The 20968-nt window shown below is 39.1% G+C and overlaps 1 protein-coding gene across 2 annotated transcripts in view; it reads left to right on the top strand.

Moving 5' to 3' along the window:
* The first annotated feature begins 12277 nt into the window (after window positions 1–12277).
* HELLS (helicase, lymphoid specific) overlaps window positions 12278–20968 on the top strand; it is a 46763-nt gene continuing 38072 nt past the window's right edge. The window contains exons 1-3 of one of the 2 annotated variants that reach the window (XM_017680684.3): window positions 12278–12659; window positions 13068–13174; window positions 17765–17887. In XM_017680684.3, coding sequence (XP_017536173.1) covers window positions 12584–12659; window positions 13068–13174; window positions 17765–17887 — 306 coding nt within the window. In that variant the 5' untranslated portion in view covers window positions 12278–12583. The remainder of the gene's footprint in view (window positions 12660–13067; window positions 13175–17764; window positions 17888–20968) is intronic. The other variant, XM_017680686.3, reaches the window with a different exon arrangement.

Below are 20968 nucleotides of genomic sequence, written 5' to 3'. Positions count from 1 at the left end.
AGCATAACATGAGGAAAAATAGAAAAAGGTTTTCAAGTTAAAGACAAGCTTGTAAGTTTGGCGCTGGGAATCTAAAAGGGGAATTCTGTCTTGCAGCTAGTTTGTGAGTTAGGTGGGAAGTGGGGCCACCTAGTGTAAGCAAAAGAAAGCAGTGGTTTGGTTTGGTTTCCACTCCTATGATTGTGTGGGTGATGAAGCCAGTAATAAGAAAAGGATTCTAGAATAGGAACATGTTTTGTATGGATAGGGAAAACTAATGACTTGTAATATCTTAGAAGAAAGTATCTGAGGTGTGTGCCAACCACCCCTTGCAAATACTGCGTCAGTGTTCTGACAAATATACTCAAGCTTATTACTGCTTAAGTCTGTGTGCACTAGCTGCAGCTTCTACTTGGACTGTGAAGAGTTCAGAACAAGTCTTCCCAGAATCTGCCATTTGGCATGCTGGTTATTTTAAGCTGAAGACAATTAAGAACCAAAAGACTCAGGAAAAGCTTTTTACCTCCCCCAACTGCCTAAAAGAATTTAGATAGGGGGCCTGGTCCAGGAAGAGAGCTGTCACCAGAAACAGTATGGACTAGGCACGGTAAGCTGCAGGGAGCTTGGCAGGGCCTGTTTATTCAAAGTCCTCTCTGTGTCCCACTGTCTCTGTGTAACATGGCAGATATTTGTTTACCAACATTTGCTCTTTCCATCTTCCTGTGACTTGTTTTCCTTCCCTTGAAGCCCCAAATCCCTACCGTCTTCCTAGCTCACAATGGCATGTAAGCCTCAGGTGCCTGTCAGGGAGCCTGATTCTTTGTGGGTCTCCCATAGGTAAAAATCAAAAATTTTTTCCCTTGTTAATCTGTCTTCTGTCAATTTAATTAATAGACCAGACAAAAGAACCTAGAAGGGTAGAGGAAAAATTTTTCCTTCCCTCTAGTTGGCAACCAAAAAGGGATGAAATTCACTGACTGAACACAGCTGGCTCCGAAGCTGCTATAGCTGGGAGATCCTGGGACCTCTGACAAATTCCTGGCAGAAGGTAAGAATTCCTACAGTATCAGTCTCCTAGATCTCTGCCTTCAGGGTCTGGTAAAAGCAAGAGTGGCAAGAGTTCTTTCTTCTTTTCTAAACTCAGATTAGCCAGAGAAAATATTTGTGGAACTAGCTCCTTGTGTATAGAACTCTGGGAAAGATTTGTTAGAAACACTCTTGATTTTTATTGATCCTTTTCCTCCCAGAGATGGTAATTGTTTTTGTCTGTTTCTGACACAGGCAGTATAAGACTGCTGTTTGATACAGGCTTACAGACTTGGTGAGTTCACAGATCTCACCACAACAGATTCTATATAGATAAACTTTGCTGTGCATTAATGTGCACATGAGGTAAAAGCTGTTGCTAACGGACATCTTGGAAGCCAAAGCTGCAAAATTGGTGGGCATGGGTCAAACAATTAGGAGGTTTTAAATGCTTGCCACCTAACCCAAAGACTTCTGTGTTAGGATAAGTTGACCATGGAAATAGTGAGTTTGATACCAAGTTACCCACCAACATTAAGAAAATTTCCATGCAAAGAGAGACTATAAATGCCACACAATCCCTAACCCAGTGGCACATCCTGCCTAGGTATTAGTTTGGCTCTGAGACACTCAAGGCTTAGCAGAATCTGTTAATGTGCATGTAAGAAAGACTGGATGAGCTTTTGCTTTTGTCTTGTTCTGTTTTGAGAACTTGGCTTTCACTGGTGAGAATATTCTTTCTGGTTTCCGCCAGCTGGAAGATGCATGTACCAGAATGCATCTTGGTGGCCAGCTGACTAGACTGGTTCTGAGAGACAAAGGCACAAGTAGCACTTATTTTGTCCATGTATGCCAGTTCTCAAGTGAGTTTGTCCTAAGGGTTCTTGGTCCATAAGGGGCTTTTGTTGCCTCAACCTTTGTTGTTTTGTTAGTACTGGAAAAGTCTCATTCCATTAGTGGCTGTCATATGTCATAGATTAGCAGGTCTGTGACTGGAGATGTCATGTGGGAAACCAGAGACATCATTTTCACTACATCATTCTTACTACCTGTAACAATGAAGGGCTCTTCTCTTTTAGACTATCTTTGGGAGAACTTTTTGGATCATGGGGTCTGCATCTTCTGTACCTACTTCAGGGACACCTCTTTCATCCATGGAAAAGATTTATTCTAAGCCTGGAAAGTTACCTCTGGGTCTTTCCACAAAAAGTCTTATTGAATTGTCACTATTGGGGTAAATACGCCATTGAAGATCCTTTTCATCAATGGATGGATGATGGATCCTTTGAACTGGAAAAACTTCTATATTTGAAAAAAATTTTAAAGAGCACTCATCCTAAACAGCTGTCTTATTGGTACGTATGGGAAGATCAAATTAAAGAGAGGACACAAAGAAGTACAAGAGCTAGCCTTAGGGCTTCCCTTCATAAGATGAAAAAACAGAAAGCAGAACAAAAATTAAAGACCCCATCTAATATAAATCCCCTTTCTCCTGCTTATAAGTCCTTTAGCCCCAGTTCCCTATCCCTCCAGAAGATCTTTTGGATCTTTGGGCCCCTGGTCTATACCACCTATCTCCAAACCCAGTTTCATCTCCTCAGCCAATTTTCTTTGATCTTGAACTCCTCCACCTCCTCTTAAACATCCACCTTCCTGTTTTGACTTCTCCTCCTTTACAAGAGTTACAAAGATCACTCCAGCCTGATCTCCAGGCCACGGGCATACGGGTTTACTGATAAAAATACTAAAAGCCAGCAAGTGAATTTAGCTGAAAAAGCACTTTAGAAGGATGGTAGGGATTGCTTTGCTTTACCTATTAAAACGTCTCCTACTTTCCAGGGCTCTATAATCAGGATTTGCTAGCTTTAGGCATTCCTATGCAGTGCCCTCTGTAGATGTATCGTGGGCCTCACCCCCACCCTCAAAGAAGTCATGTCTTCTGGACAGCAGCAGATCTTTTCACTTCTGCTTTCAGAAGATCCCACCATATTTAGACAGGAGTCCCAAGGATCAGGGGCCATTCATAACTCCACTCACAGGGATCTAGATTGGCTATTAAGTGTGTTCTTCCTGCCCATGATTATAGTACAAGCCAGATAGCCCCTTGGGGAATACCTCCCCCATAAAGAAACAGATGGCCAGAATTCTTCCAGGCCCTTCTACAAATGACCAAGAAATGATTCAGCTAGAAGCTAATCTTCAAGGCTTGATAGCAATATTGGAGGTTCTGTCCCTGCAGTGAACTGGTCTAAGGTTGAATTATGCACTCAGAAGGAAAGAGAGCATCCAAAGGCCTTTGTTGAACATTCTTAACACAGACTTTTCAAAGGCATACTGCACTGAACCCAGAAGTCCCAGAACATAGAAATCTTTAAATTCCTGCTTGAGTGGAAAATTTTCTCCCTGATAGAAAAAAACATATCTGAAATAGCCAACCTCTGAGTGTAATAATAGGAGCAGCTACTCAGTTGTTTGAAAACAGCTTACCAGGAATACAGGAGGGAAAAAAAGTTAAAAGCAACAATTCTTCCTTTGCAACTCAAATCTTTAGTATAATGAAAGCATGATTCTGAGAGTAACTCAAAGTCCACTCAGAGCCCTCCCTATTTGCCTCTAGACAATTGCAGATATTGTAAAAAGTCAGGACATTGGAAGAAAAATTGTCTTGCAATTAAGAGAAAGGAAAGTTTAAGAAACAATCTTGGTAGGCCAGTCACCCCAGAAGGTTCATTCTCCTCGAATGACTGGGTCAGCCTATCTTCAGTTATACCCCAAGAGCCAACAGAAAAACCTAAAATGGAGGGAGGATTGGGAACTGGATCTCTTAATCAAAACTGTGCAACTTTCTCTACCATTTGCTCAGAGGATTTATGTCTGCTGTCACCTCTGATTCTGTTTAGGCTGTTGGAGTTTCTGGGAAGCTTAGTTCATTGCCTGTATCTCAGCCTATTCCAGTATCTTCAGTCCCTCTTAACTTTCCTGGTGTTCAGCTCCTCACCAGCAAACCTTCTTGGTAGAGATTTGTTATGTAAATTTAATGCCATTATAACATATGATGAGAAAGTGTTCTTATTTCCCTGCCGTCATACCAAACTCCACATTTCCTACTTTCTTTACTGGAAAGTCACCAATTTAAATTCTCCTGAAGAGAAAGAATTTTTTAAAGATATCCCAGTTAATTTCTGGGCTACACATGCAAATGAAGTTGAATTGTTACCAAATGCAGAGCCTGTGTACACTACTTGTAAGAAAAATAAACCGTTACCATCAGTAGCCCAATACCCTCTTTCCAGACTTGCAGAGAAGGCATCAATCCTCTAACAGACTCTCTTTTGCAGCAGAGTGTACTTGTCTTTTGCTTCCTCATCCTGTAACACTAATCTTGCCAGTAAAAGAAAGTACATTTGACTTACATGGGAACCAAATCTATTGATTTTTACAAGTTCTAAGAGCCATTAACTCTTTTGTAATTCCTTGCCACCCCATTTAGTCCAGCTACTACTGTTCTTACATCCGTTCCTGCTGATACAGCCTGGTTTACAGTAATTAATCTCTGTTCAGATTTCTTTTCAATTCCCTTTCTCTTTGCATTAATGTTTAGAGGGAGACTTGCCTCAGGGATATTATAAATCTCCCTCAATATTTTTCCAATTCCTTAAAGCCAACTTGGATTCTGTAGCCTTTACCAAAGGTGCCACTGTTGTTCAGTATGTTCGTGACCTTTTTACTTTGTAGTCAAACTGGGTAGGGAGCTCTTTTAGACTCCCTCATTCTCCTAAAGACAGCAGAAGAGGCCATAAAACCTCCAGATATAAACTTCAGTGGGTGCAAACAACCTACTTAGGACATCAGATATCTCAGGGCATTCAAAAGTTCACAAAATGTCTTGAGTCAGTTTTGTCCTTCCCTTTCCCTAAAATGAAACAAAATAAAACAAAAATGGTTACTTGAATTTCTAGGGGCAACTGGCTATTGCTGCCAAGGGATTCCTAATTTTGCTGCCCTTGCTAAACCTCTGTATGCCCTCCTCCTGTATAGCACCTCAGAGCCCATTTCCTGCCTCTCAGAGGCATTAGCTTCCTTGGAAGCCTAAAAATTAACATGGTCCACACCCTCAGTGCTCACTTTACCTAATTTTGACAAAATTTTTCATGTATTCTGCCATGAAAATAATGGGATGACTGCAGGTATTGTAGGACAATCTTTTGCCTCCAAGATACATCCTCTGGCTTGCATGCAGTAGTCACAGCTGCCAACCTTGATTGAAAAAGCCAGTGTGTTTACATTAAGCTCCTCCTTTTACCTCTAAGTTCCCCATGCTGTGTTGGCCTTATAAGTTCATAAGGCACAGCATCTCTTTACCTGATGATATGCCACTTATGAATAGGCTCTTTGGACTAACCCCTCATCTTCCATCATTGTAACCCTTTAAATCTAGCTGCTTTACTACCCCTCCCTGATGATGGAGAGCCCCAGTGTATTTCACATGGTTGTCTTGCAGCTATAGAAACTATCTCAAATCCCCTAGAGGACTTCTTAGACACATGTCCTTTGAACAACCCAGACTTAGTTCTGTTTTGCCATGGATCCTGTAAAAGAAATTTCCATGGAAACATAGTAACTGGTTATGCCATAAAACACTTGAGGTATATTCTTTGCCCATTATAAAATCAGTCCAGGCTTCTGAACTCACAGCTCTTACTAGAGCTTGCACATTGGCAAACTGGAAAACTGCCACTACTTACATAAACTACAGATACACTTCTGGAGTCTGCTATGCTGTTGGGACTGTTTGGAAATACTATGGATTCTTAACTTCTGTGGGTACTCCTATTTCTAATGGGCATATAATTGCTGCCTTGTTAAAAGCTCATCACTTCCCTTCTAAAAATTGTCATTATTCACTGTTCAGCCCATACTAAGGAGACTGATAACCATATCTTTAGGAAATGATAGGTTTGACAGGAATGCTAAAAATGCAACCCAAAATGGACTCCCCCTCCCATCCTTTCTCCATCCAGTTTCTAAACCTGCCTTTATCCTTGACTGACATTATTCTCTATCAGGCAAATGTCCCTGTGATATTAATGAGTTAAAAGCAATAGGTATTTGGTCATTCAGATAACCAGATATGTACTTCCCAAGCATATTTGGTCTTCATCCACAGTTCCTGAAACACCTATGAGCCTTAAAGGCAAAATGGGTGTCTTGTCATGTTGACCTCTGGACCCCACCAAGGTATTCAGTGCAGCCCTCACAGAAACCCCTGAGAAGAACCTGTTGCTCTCTTGGATCCTGCTTCTCTGTCAGAGAGCTTCTACACTCGGAGAACCAGAAAGCTTCCATGTGCCACCCAGCCAGGCCCCAAGCTCCACAATGATAGAAGCTCCTTTATTTGGGACCTTGGCCTATTTATCTCTTCATCTGGCTGTTCACTTGTATTCTTTAGAGTATCCTTTTTTAAACTGGCAAGCTTGTTTTCCTGAGTTCTGTGAGCCACTCTAGCAAATTAATTGAACCTTAGGGGGAGCTGTTGGAACCTCCCGTCTGTAGCTGGTTGGTCAGAAGCATAAGTAACTGCCTGGGGCTCGCAACTGGCATCTGGAGTAGGGGGTGAAGGGCAGTCTTGTAGGAAGAGCCCTTAACTTGGGGAATCTGGTGCTTCCAGCAGATACTGTCCGAATTGAGTTCTTAGACACCCTGCTGGTGTTTGAGAATTGTTTGGTGTTGTGTTGGAAGACTACCCTCCCCCCCCACACACATTGGAGTTGGGTCAGGGATACCCAAAGGAGTTATATTGCTATATGAGAAAACAGCCCCACAATCTGAAAAAGACAAAAATGTGCCAAACAGTTGCAAGAAGGGCTGAACATATTTCCTGTAGCCTCTTTTCTTTTGACCTGTTGGCTTTTACTTACTTCCCACCAAATGGGAGATATGTGCAGATGAGGGATAGTTAAGGAATTAAATTGGTTTTGCCCTGGCATCCACAAAATTTCTGACCAGATTATCTCCCAATACACCCTTTGTAAATCTCACAAAATTTTCTAGAAGAAATCAGTACAAGCGTACTTCATTTTATTTCACCTGCTTTACTGTGCTTTATAGATACCGCATTTTTTCAAATTGGAGGTTTAGGACAACCCTGCAGTCGACCAAGTCTGTGCCATTTTTACAACAGCGTTTGCTCACTTTGTGTCTATGTGTCACATTTTGGTAATTCTTGCACTATTTCAAACTTTTCCATTACTGTATTTGTTATGGGGATCTGTGACCAGGGCTTATGACTCACTCTAAGTTCAAATGACGGTTACCATTTTCTAGCAATTGTTTTTAGACATAATGCTGTGGCACATTTAATAGACTACAATTAATGTAAACATAACTTTTACATGCACTGGAAACCAAAAAAATTCATTTGACTCATTTTGTTGGAATATTACTTCATTGTGATGGTCTGGAACTGAACCCATAGTATCTCCGAGGTATGCCTGTATACCTCAAGAAGTTCTCTAGACCCACACTGTCTTTTGTGGCACTCCGGATGGGTTTTATACATTTGCTTCTAGCCTTACACTATTCTCACTGTTTGTTTATTATCTGCATATTCAGTGGATGGATAGAATGCTATCTGACTAGCTGAGCAGATGCCATAACAGTGGTAAAGAAATGAATAACCGAGATTATTCCTTATTTCAGTATTCATTTTAGGATGGAGTAGACCAAGGAACTCATTTACAGCAGATAAATCACTTGCCTGCAAAGACTCTGGGGTACTCATTAAAATTTCATACTCCATATCCTCAATCATTAGGGCAGGTGGAATGCAAAAATCTAGACATAAAAAGAGCTTCATGAAAAATCTGTCAAGAAACCAGACTTTGACCAGAAGCATTACCCTTGGCCCTTATAAAGATTCAGAATAGTCTATATAGGAGACATGGATTGACCACTTTTGAAGTAGTATTTGGTCATCCAAAGCCTGCTGGCATCTATAAACTTTACACTCTTGGAGTAAGTAACCATTATGAGAACTTAAAGTGAACAGTTTGATGCTATGACTAATTATGTTCAAGAACTAAGTAGTACACTTTTAGGATATCACCAGCAGGTAAAAGAGGCATGGTCCCCACTTACTGACAAGTCTTGCTTCCCTTCTGACCAGGACACAAATCACCTACACTGCCGTGAAAATTAAAGAAAAAAAATATCTCCTGGATTCGCTACAAACTATGCCAAATTAGACCTGGAACATTGCTCTTAAGACGATTGGTAGACAATCTCTACAGATAACCTTAAATTAAGGATTTCCAGGGCCAATTCCCAGGCTCTAGAGGTAGACAGCATCAAGAAGACAGCTTTTCCCAAGATGACAAAAAATTTTGCTTTCACCTATTCCATTTCCCCACTTTTAAGATTCCCTTCACATACACCAAATAAATTTTTAAAATTATCTTTTTAACTGAAAACTTTGTTATCATTTATAAGTCATGCATTAGAAGGCTGACTGGAGAGTCGTTATCTCGATTTACCCTACTTCCCCTCTCTGAGTTTCCACTACAGGCTGTCTTTCAACCTGTGTTTTGCTCTTATTAACCTCCTTTTCCAATAAGTCAGGTGCTGACCAAATATCCCCTTATGCTAGTTTACTAAACCCTGGCCACATTAATCAATCTGGTTGGTTATGTCAGCATCTAGATAGGGCAAAAGAACCTGAACTATCCTTTGTTCCTGCCAGTGTAATACCTGGTGGACTAAGTATAGAAGATGGATGAATGACAGGATATAACCACAACTAGAAAAACGTCACTCTGCCTCTTCTTCTGCTAAGTTATTTGGGCCCTCTGTAGAAGCTCAAGGACTGTCCCTTGCTGAGATAAAGACAACAGGTGAAAAATTTTCCCTTTGAGTTGAAAACAAACATGCCACCATACCATTCCTGGGTGATATACCAGGACAGTATTACAAACAAACCCTGTGGTTTGATTCCATACCCGGCATCTTCAAACCTGTCAAGGTGATTAAAAGTGACTCAAGCACTATCTTCTTTAGCACATGTATTTACCAAATCACCAAATGTTTTGGATGGTTCACAGGTCACCCTTGTACCACCTAGAGTTTCTCAGCTGCCTCTGATTAGACTGCACAATATCCCAGACTATGGGTGAACCAAAAATCTGGACTAACTTGGCCAGGTGACAAAACAAACTTTCTTGAAAGGCAGACTGCAATCCTCTTACATCAGGTATTTTGTAACCTGCTTACAAACTAACAGTAGTACATGGAAATAGAGATGTATGGATGCAAACAGTGTTATTAGCAAAGCTCTTAGAATGTCCCAAATCTGGGAAATGACAGATTCCATTCTGACCTTGTCTGTGAATTACACTGGTCTTTTTATGCTGCAAAGGTATATAACAGGCTTCCACCTAAATGGTTAGGATGATGTGGACTTGGATACTTGGCTCCTTCTGTCACCATCTTAATCGCCAGCCAAATTGCAAATTTGGGCTTCTCTATTTATAAGGTTGTGCACATAACGTACCAGGCAAGAAGTCAGAGAACCAGAACCCACTTGTGTATCACCACTCCAAGTTCTTTTCAATGCTGAGGAACTTATTTCCGAGTTTTGGCATTTAAGACTTGGAAAAGTTGATCTTAGATCTCTATGATATTCGACTAAGAGTTCAGTACCACTATACAAATTATGAAAATACTCGACCAAATTAACAGCTTAGCCTCTGTGGTACTCCAAAATCAATGTGCTGTGGACACACCATTCAACAAGAGGAACTTGGCAATCATTGGTGAAAAATGCTGCTTCTGTGTAAATCAGATAGAACAAATAATGCCTAACTCACATCTGTTAAAAGAGAAGATTAACACTTTTCATCAGATAAATGAAGCACAGCCATTTTATTGGACTGATCTATTCCCAGGAGACTGGTTTAATGGGTAGGGGAAATGTGCTTCAGTTTTTCTTTTGTGTTTGTCATTCTCATTCTAATCCATATTCTTTTCTCCCTTTGCAGATCTCTTACCACTCAACTACTAACCCAACTCTCCTTTCCACAGCTGCAACTCAGTTTTTAATGTGTGAAACTTCTAGGGAAGTTTCAGACGAGGGAACTAAAGGGGTTTAGAACGAGTCTCCCAGAATCTGCCATTTTGGCATGCTGGTTATTTTAAGCTGAAGACAATTAAGAACCAAAAACTCAGGAAAAGCTTTTTACCTCCCTCCTCAACTGCCTAAAAGAATTTAGATAGGGGGCCTGGTCCAGGAAGAGAGCTGTCACCAGAAGTAATTACCGAGTATGGACTAGGCATGGTAAGCTGTAGGGGGGTTGACACGACCTATTTTTCAAAGTCCTCTTTGTGTCCCATTGTCTCTGCATAGCAAGGCAGACCTTGGTTTACCAACATTTGCTCTTCTCATCTTACTGTGACTTGTTTTCCTTTGTTTAAAGCCCCAGACCCCTACCCTCTTCTTAGCTCACAGTGGCATGTAAGCATCAGCCTGACTGTCCTTGTGGGCGCCCCTGTAGGTAATAATTAAAATAGTTTTTCTCCTGTTAATCTGTCTTCTGTCAATTTAATTCAGAGACCAGACAAAAGAACCTAGAATGGTAGAGGTAAATTTTCCTCCCTTATAACTGTTTTTCTGGGCAATCTGGCTGCTTGACATTTGGCTCTCAGATTGAATATCTTGTCACTTCCTCAGATACTTGATTATCCAGACTGAAGTCTCCACTCAGGTTACTCTCACACCACTGTATTCTAATATTTTGCAGAGTACTGACATCCCCTCCCACATATACTTATTTGCCAAACTCCTGAAGTGTAAGTTCCATATCAACAGGGTTGTTACATGTCTTGTTCACTGCTGTACAGCTCTTAGGAAAGTTCCTGGTACCCCAGAGAGATTTAAATGTAGGCCTTTAAATAAAAGTGAACAAAACTTTTCATAGCCACTTTGAGGGAAGGTATGCACAATGACAGACATGTCAGAAAACGTACCAGTGCACTTGTATTAACAAGTGTGGGGCCAGATGTTGAATGAGACATGTCCTTTGAGAATTGGATGAAATTGCCTTGAATTCCATTTTTTTCTCTGAGAAATTACAAGGAAAGTTTCGGCCTTGAGCTGATCATTGACGCCTGTATAGTAGATGCTCCAGGTACAAAATATATAGAGAAAATCAACAGATGATGGAGGTTTTGGAAGGTGGGTCACATGAGTTCAAAAAAAGGAACAAGAGATTTTCAATACATTATGGGAAAACCCCGCAAAAAACAATGTTCCAAAAGTTGGTGAAAATTTTTGAGGATAGGTTGGTGGTCAAAAATCTTAGGTGCAGTGAGACTGATAGCTATTGTTTTTTGAGTAGGAGGAGGTAGGATTTAAGAGTAATATTAATCATGACTACATTACCTTAAAATAATACCTAGGCAGGAGTCAAAAGACCTGAGTATGACTCCTGTTTAGTCACAAAGTGACTATAAGCTTCTGGGCAAGTCAGTTTATCCTCAGCATAAGTTTTCTCATCTATAATGTAGGAATAAAAATAATTTGCTAAATCTCAGTGTTCTGAAGATAAGATGGTTATGAACATATGCAATAAACCCTTAAATTTTGTTCAAATACAATTATTAAAGTAGTTGGAAATGAAAGGAACAGGTGATTACATGGCAGGTATACCATAAATTATAAGGGGGTGGGAAGAAGAAATACAGGAACTTGTTGAAAGGGACTGCAGACAAGAAGGGGTAGATTGAACGCTTACGTGAAAACCAGCGACAAGAAAAGCCCTGCTCGTTTTCTCAGGCGCCCACCCTTAATTATTGGCCTATTGAATTCCTGAATCTTCTAGCTTTCTGGATACTGCTCGGTTTATCATTGCATTAAATTCTCCCTTATCCTGCAACAACTATCTTGAACTCGAGCATAATCTTAATTTGCTGTTTTTCTCTCTCATCTCACCCACAAAAGAGCCCTCCTCAGGGTCATTTCGGAGAACTTTCGGCCAAAATGTGCGCGCTAGAGGGCCACGTTGGCAATAATTTGTTTCTGACATCCTCATCTAGATATTCATACATCTTTCCTACCTAAGAGGATCATTGGTTGGGAGGACTTAGAGCAGCCAGTGTGTTAAAGTGCCTTGCAAATTGTTCAGAGCGCTTCTAAAGTACTGCGTAGTTCGGAACCATCACTTAGTACGCGAGGAAACTGGGCCCTCCGCGCAGCAGGTAGCCTCGCCCAGTATCACAAAGTTAAAGACTGACTTCTGAAGCCGAATCCAGTTTTCCCGTAATGGACATCCAGTAAGACGCTCACCACCATGCAACAGCCTCACGAAAACTCAACTACACCAAATCTCGCGCCTCCGGCACTCGGGGGTGGGGCGGGGAGCACGCAACATCGCGAGATGACGGCGTTTTCCCGCGGAGGAGAGCGCGCGTTTTTCTCTGGCAGGGGTTCTGGTCATAAGCCCGAGATTGGCGGCGGCTGTGAGGATTCAGCGCGCGGTGTTTCAGAAGCTGAGAAGAGCGGACCGCGTTCCGGAGCGTGTGTCCAATCATGCCGGCGCATCGGCCCGCGAGTAGCGGTAGTGAGAAAAACCTTCCTCGACGCGGCGGCGGCGGCGGCTTCTCGGGTGGGGGCCTGGCGGGGGGTGGGCAGCATGGAGGCTGCGGCCGAGTTGCGGGAAGAGTCGACCCCGGGCGGTTACTGAGGGAAGGAAAAGAGGGGTGAGAAGCTGTGGCGAGTGAGTGGAGAACACCTGGAGTTGTACATATTTGCATGCTGTAGGAGACTTAACGGAAGAACTGCTTATTCCCCAGCGTCCCGATTTGTTAACTGGGGTCCAGGCAATTTGATGACATCGTGAAGAACCCAGGTTGCCTTCGGAGAGGTGTTGCTGGCGTCTCTGTGGATCTTCACCTTTTGCCTCAAATGTATCTGGAGAAGGGAGGAAGGTTGTTTAAATTGGGAATTGAGTATTTGGTAATTTTTTCAAGTTGCAGTTTAAAATCCTATTCCCTGTTGGGATCCCTACCTCTAGATCTGGTTGAACAACCGGAGACTGCTGTGATTACCCCAGCTATGCGAGAAGAGGAAGAACAGCTTGAGGCTGCTGGACTTGAGAGCGAGCGTAAGATGCTAGAAAGGGTAAGTTATGAATCAAGTTCATCGTCCCTGCAGCCAGTAGTAACCTGATGCTCTGTCCCAGGTGTGGTCTGTGGTCTAAGGTTTACTAGGACTTTTTTCATAGACTTTAAAGGAGTTGTGTTATTCATCTGATTTTATGTTTATACATGCCTTGTTTTGAGAAACCTTTGCATGTGTTTTGAGAGATGTTTCTGTGATGGTGGTCTTGGTCTGTGAAGTGGCTTCACCTCTTTTAAGTGAGCATTTCAAATTGCTTGTTTAAGCCATTATAATCTTCCAAAATGGGTAGTCACTTCTTTTAGCAGTGTTTTTCACCTAAGTGATAAATTTGCTTTTTGCCTTCCATCTGGTGTCTTGGTCTATTGCTAAGTAAGATTATTTAGATAAAAATGTGGTATGCTTTGTAAACAAGTTACTGTACTCTTGGTTTTCTTGTATAGAGTGTCTGTTTTGTAGGTGACTGAAACGAATTTTTAACCTGAACATTTAGTTTCTCTAAGTATATTTCACTCCAGTAATAAAGGCCCACCCTGATGCTTAATTATTGCATATACAAGAGAAAGAATGATAGCCACCAGCTCTTAGGTACTAATTACCTACAAAGTGATATTTTTAACCCCGTATTGTGCTGATACAGGTACTTGTGATATCTCTAGACTGAGACAGTTGGGGGTTAAGCATGAAAGGAACTCAAATTTGAACTGTCTCCAGAGTTCTTGTCCCTAACACTGTAACTCTCAGAAAATAGACATTAATACTGAATAAACTCCATGTAATTACAAAACTACTTATATTGGGAAATAATGCACTCCAAAAGATAAGTAATGAATCAATTGGTTCCCTGCTATATCAACGATAATGATTCTTTTGTTAGCATTAACACCTGATAAGCATGTTTTATGAGTGGTACTTTTGTAAATGCTTTATGTGCATTTACTTATTGAAATCCTCGACTATTCTTTAAAGCAGATACTGTTAATAGAAACATACTGTTCATAGAAACTCATTAATTTAATTACTGGTATAAACTGTTACCTTTAATGAAGTATTCTGTGTGGTAAGCCCTATTTTCATCCCATTTTACAGATGAAACGAGGCACATAAAGGGTTCTTGGGGTCCCAAGCTATTAAATGGTAGAGCTAAGAATTCTAATGTAGGTTATGTGGTTTCAGAATTCACATTTTTTAACCACCATGCTGTACTTTCACTCCAGTAATATTAGTTCTGTTCTTACTGATGGTAGTTGACCATAATCAGTTAAGGTAGTAATATGTTAACAGATGTTAATGGAATTGGGAGGTTGACCTTGAACTACCTTTCCTCATTCTCTGAATTCTCAGTTCTTATTACACATTATTGTCATTATTTATTTGATTCTCACTTTGTTTTTTGAGAGAATATCACTTACTGTTTTGTTTTTGTAGGCTGTGTACCTAGCAAATAATAATCAGTAAATGTTTATTGAATTTCTAACTATGGTAACATAATATTTTATAATACATTACATAACTTAGATAAGTAAAATACTTACTATCCATGTAACAAGGTGAACTATAAAGGATGAATTCTTGGGCAGACTTCCAGAATAGAATCAACTTCAGAGGTCATAATGGTGATAAATGATAAAGCCTTTGATATGTGAGTAGTGCGTCTTCAGTTTTATGACTCGTGCAGGTTGTGAAGTAAATAGCATTTCAAGAAAGATAGGAGATAAATAAAAATACCTTTCCAGAATGCATTAATTCAGGGAAAGAAGCATTATTTTTACATTTAAAAAAGATCTGACATTTATAGTACCACAAACAATTGATGGTTAAGCTAGGAGTCAAAACAACTACTTTCAGTGAAAATTTTACGCTTTTGAACAAACGTTTTGTAATCAGCTGTAGAATTTTGGAATTGTTATTGAGAGAGAGGTATGGTGCAGCTAGTTTTTTTTCTTTAGCAGTTATGAATTATGCAACCTAAAATGGCAATTTTTAATTCTACCATGAATAAAGTGAGTAACTTTTCAATCTTTTTACTAATATAAGGATGTAATTGGCTGAAAACATACCGGTACTGTGGTCAATTGTTAATACATTGTCTTTTTAATGTACAGACATTGAAAGAATTTGATTAATTTTTACACTTCACACTTATACGTTAGTCCCTATAAGGAGAAATATCCAAGAATAAAGTCTCCCTACATATCTTCGGAGACCAAAAAACTCAAGTATACAAAAATAAAAGATTTTCTTTTGGGGAGACCACAGTATTTCTGGGCGTATATTTGGAAGTACTTGAGAGGAAGAACTAGCTTAAGTTTGTTAATGAGAAGCATTGACTTCACTTTAGGAGATGTTAAGGTTTGTGAAGGGTCTGGAATGACTTTGACATTCATTTTCTACAGTTATTTTCTTTGGCTTCTCACCTGCATTTCCTTTTGAAAGAAGTCATTGTTAGCCTGGAAGACTTCAGAGTTTCATTAATGTGTATGTAGTGGGGGAAGGGGGAAGGTAAGAGTTGGGAGATTTCTTAGAGAGGTAAAAGGCAAATAGTTGATAATGTGTATACTGAAATATAACCCTACCCCTGTCTCCCAAATCTGGGGCTGCTGTTGGGAGAGAGAATGGGGTAGACAGTGGGGTATTTATGCCCCTGGTGTCAATTGGCATACTATTTTCACTAGCCAGCAAGAGGTGCTCCCTGCCAGGCACTTTGCTTTCAACAAACGGGCCTACAATTTATTTACCTTAATATAGTAAATAATAAAATTGTTAAGAAAGAGTAATGATAAATAAGATTCCTTTCAAAATTATTTTGAAATACAGAAGACTAGGCTTGAAGGTTAACCATTGGCATGGTATTCTAATTAATGACAAATTTTTGTTCCATGATGGCATCTTAAATCTTTAATTATGTAAAATGTATGCAAATTTATTCTGAACAGGATTGAAGGGAGGAGATGTATTTAATTAAACCCGGAATATTTTAACTAAAATTTTAAACATTTAAAAAGTTAAAAATGTAAGAATTTATTTTTATAAATTCCAAGTAATTTCATCTCACCCTTTTTAGTATCCACTTCATTGACTGCCTGTTATAACCATAGCAGTATATGGATAATCGTAAAAGAAAGGCTATTCTAAAAGAATTGAAAAGAGTAAGATACCAACAGATCTGCTTGGGTAGGATTAGGGGTGACTTTTTTATATTTAAATTTTCTGTAATGCCCTGGTATTACTTTTATTAGATTTAATCTTAGGTATTGTCATTGCTTTTGTAAGGGAAAAGAAATTTGCTTTGAAAGAAAAGCTAGAGAGATGACATAGAATCTAGGAAATAGAAGCCAGTATACAAAGGTGTCTGATAATAAGGTCAAGCCTTAACCACTAAATAATAAATTGGATTTTGGTGACTCGGGCTGTACTTGAGTGCACATAAACACTTTGTCTCAGGAGTGGGATTGCTGGTTGAGGTTTGTGTGTTATTTAGTCTTAGTAGATGAATTCAGCTCTCACTTAACTCACTTTAGCCCACTTAATGCTTTTCTTTGAATTCAGAGTATACTGGGTTGGCAAATTATGAACTGGATTGGCTTGTGCCTATTTATGTAAGTAAATTTTTATTGGAATACAATCAGTCCATTTGTTTACATACTGTTTTTAACTGCTCTTACACAAAAAGGAAGAATTGAGTATTTGTAATACAGATCATTTGATCAAATATTTAAATAGTCACCCTTTGGCCCTTTACAGAAAATGTTTGTGGACCATTGAACTATTATTTATTTGTTGCTTTATGTTTTCTGTCTTGTGCTCTCTGGGATTCCTCTTTTAAAATATTTAACTTTTATTAATGTGAGTTGAGAGAAGGTTCCTCCTTAGCCATTAGACTATTACAGACTCCTAGAAATGAGTTAATGAATAAATGGTGTGCAAAAGTAATATGAAAAGCAGAGGTTAGTAATTGGAAGGTGTACAGAGGTGAAAGATAAAGCTAAGAGTATGAGAGTAAAAGAAAGCTAAAAGATTAAGGGTAAAGCTCTGGGGAAACAATACTAAGGAGGAAAGAAAAGAGACCTGTAAGAAATCAGATTTAGCATGTTGGAATATTTTGACAGTACAGTTTCAGCATTCTAAAAACATGTTGTAGTTCTAGCTAATGAAATAATTTTTTAATTTTAATATTCTTTCAAATAAAACTGGTAGATAAAAATTTTCTTTTCTGAAATCATCTATTTAAAAACTTAAATCCAACTTGAGTTAATACTTTAATTTCAGATGTTGAAAAGGACCCTCAACTCAGTAGGTATGTCAGTAACAAATGTTAAGTCTCTGAAATTTAAATTTTGGTATCTAAGCTTCATTTTGCCAGATTGCCTGTTGAACCCAAGAATCATATTTTTTCAGCTATTTGTTGTGGTAGTTCTTGGTTTGTAAAAATACACTGTTTAGCAAATTGATAGTACAAAAAATTTTTTTCCCATTATAGGAAATATATTCAACCCATAGAGCACTTATTTATCCATTTGTGTTACACCTTATGCAAAAGATTGGCATATATCACAAAACTTTAATAATTATGGAAATTTTCTCTTTGGATAGGCTCGCATGTCCTGGGATAGAGAGTCCATAGACATTCGGTACCGTAGACTTCAACATTTGCTTGAAAAAAGTAATATCTATTCCAAATTTTTATTGACTAAAATGGAACAGCAACAGTTAGAGGTATGTATATGTGATTGATTACAGTTAATAACTTAAATTTGTTTATGAAAAAACAGCTTAACTGAGACAAAATTACATACAAAAAATTGCACACATCTAAGATTACAGTTTGATGAGTTTTGGCCAATGTTTAGATGTGTATAACTACCAACACAATCAAGATGAAAAACTTCCATCACCCCAAAAAGTTCTCTTCATAGAGTGATTGCTGTGCCTGGCACCTATCAACCACTAATTTATATTTTCTGGCACTGTACATTAGTATTGTCTTTTCCAGATTATTATGTAGCGGAGTCATGTTGTAATTATTCTCTGTTCTTTTTAAGCTTACCGTATTTTTTATCATTTATGCAAGTCATTTTTTATTCCTCTGAAGCATTCCACTGTATGAATAACCACTACTTATTTTTCTGTTTACCTGTAGGCTAATTTTTGATCCTGCCTAGTGATATTTTTTGGATACTGGAAATTGTATATTTTATGTTGCTCAGTCCTTTTTTCAAAATTGTTTTATTGAGATACATTTGACATACGCAAAACTGAACATATTTTAAATGTATAGTTTTATACGTTTTGACATGTAGACTTGCATGAATCCACCATAATTAAGATAAATGAGCATAGCCATGAATTCCAGAAAAAATCTCCCTCCTTTTTTACCGACGTATAATTAACATAAAACATAATAGTCTCAGCAACTTTTAAACATGTAGTACAGTATTAACTGTAGTCACCATGCTGTACACTCTATCTGCAGGACTATTGTACTTTATAACTATACTTTTTGACATCCTTAGTCTGCTGTCCAGTACCCCTAACCACTAGTCTGTTGTATGAACTTTTTTTTATTCCACATATAAGACAAATAGTATTTGTTTTTCTCTGACTTACTTCATTTAACATAATGTCCTCAAGATCCATCCATGTTGCATATGAAAAGATTTCATTCTTTTTTTATGGCTGAATTCCTGCCCTTTTTAATTATCTCCCGTCTCTCACTTGCTGTCTTTATTATTAAATAGTCGCTGCTCTGCTGCTGTTACAGAGCCATTTGCATTTTCTGTTGGTGATAGGTCTTTCAGCTTTTATATGTCTGAAAAGGTCTTCATTTGCCTTCATTTTTTTTGACTAGGTAAAGAATATTTCTTCAGTGCTTCCCTCCCCTCAGCCTACCTCCATGTAGTACTTTAATGATGTTTCACTGCCTCCTAGCTTACATTTGTTCCTCACAAAGCCAAAGTCCTTTAAAGGCCTACAAGACAGTAAGCAGTCTGGCTGTCTCCCTCAGCTTACCTTTGGGACCTTATTCCAGTTCCTTTGGGCCTTTGCACTGGCACTTTCCTGCTTGGAACCCCCTTCTTGGAAGATGTCTGTCTGCATAGCTTATTTCATCATCATCATCCTCAAACCTTGGCTTAAATGTTTTCTCAGTGAGGCCTTACCTCATCGACTCTAAATGGAGTGCTCTCTGACACCTCCATTCACATTCTCTATCCCCTTTACCTTGTTCTGTTTTTCCCATTGCACTTACCATCCAATATGCTATACAGTATAACTTTATTGTCCACTATACTGTATGAAGATTATAAAGCATGTGGTAAATCCCTGTGTCCCCACCAGTCACAGTAAACAAATATCAACATTTTGCTGCATTTGCTAAACTCTCTTTTTCATTTATGGAAGCACTTTTTTTTCTTTTGTATTAATCTACAGTTACATGAGGAACATTATGTTTACTAGACTCCCCCATTGTCAAGTCCCCCCCACATGCCCCATTACAGTCACTGTCCATCAGCGTAGTAAGATGCTGTAGAATCACTACTTGTCTTCTCTGTGTTCTACATGCCTCCCCCCACCCCACTGCTACATTATGTCTGCTAATAGTAATGCCCCTTTTTTACCCATATCCCTCCCTCCCCACCCAGCCTCCCCAGTCCCTTTCCCTTTGGTAACTGTTAGTTCATTCTTGGGTTCTGTGAGGCTGCTGCTGTTTTCTTCCTTCAGTATTTTTCTTTGTTCTTATACTCCACAAATGAGTGAAATCATTTGATACTTGTCTTTCTCCACCTGACTTATTTCACTGAGCATAATACCCTCTAGCTCCATCCATGTTGTTGCAAATGGTAAGATTTGTCTTCTTATGATTGAGTAATATTCCATTGTGTATATGTACCACATCTTCTTTATCCATTCATCTAGTGATGGACACTTAGGTTGCTTCAATTTCTTGGCTATTGTAAATGGTGCTGCCATAAACATAGGGGTGCATCTGTCTTTTTCAAACTGGGCTGCTGCATTCTTAGGGTAAATTCCTAGGGAGTGGAATTCCTGGGTCAAATGGTGTTTCTATTTTTAGTTCTTTGAGGAACCTCCATACTGCTTTCCACAGTGGTTGAACTGATTTACATTCCTACCAGCAGTGTAGGAGGGTTCCCCTTTCTCCACAACCTTGCCAACATTGTTGTTTGTCTTTTGGATAGTGGCCATCCTCACTGGTGTGAGGTGATATCTCATTGTGATTTTAATTTGCATTTATCTGATGACTGGCGATGTAGTGCATCTTTTCATGTGCCTGTTGGCCATCTGAATTTCTTCTTTGGAGAAGTGTCTGTTCAGATCCTCTGCCCATTTTTTAATCTGGTTATTTGCTTTTTGTTTGTTGAGGTGCGTGAGCTCCTTATATATCTTGGATGTCGACCCTTTATTGGATGTCATTTATGAATATATTCTCCCATGCTGTAGGATGCCTTTTTGTTCTGTTGATGGTGTCCTTTGCTGTACAGAAACTTTTTAGCTTGATATAGTCCACTTGTTCACTTTTGCTTTTGTTTCCCTTGCCCGGGGAGATATGTTCATGAAGAAGTTGCTCATGTTTATGTCCAAGAGATTTTTGCCTATGTTTATTCTAATAGATTTATGGTTTCATAACTTACATTCAGATCTTTGATCCATTTCAAATTTACTTTTGTGTATGGGGTTAGACAATGATCCAGTTTCATTTTCTTACATGTAACTGTCCAGTTTTGCCAACACTAGCTGTTGAATTGACCATATATGTTTGGGTTAATATCTGGACGCTCT

This window comes from Manis javanica, chromosome 7, assembly GCF_040802235.1.
Source record: "Manis javanica isolate MJ-LG chromosome 7, MJ_LKY, whole genome shotgun sequence".
NCBI lineage: Eukaryota > Metazoa > Chordata > Mammalia > Pholidota > Manidae > Manis > Manis javanica.
The sequence above is the reverse complement of the archived record's forward strand: the minus strand, read 5'-3'. Positions and strand labels throughout refer to the sequence as shown.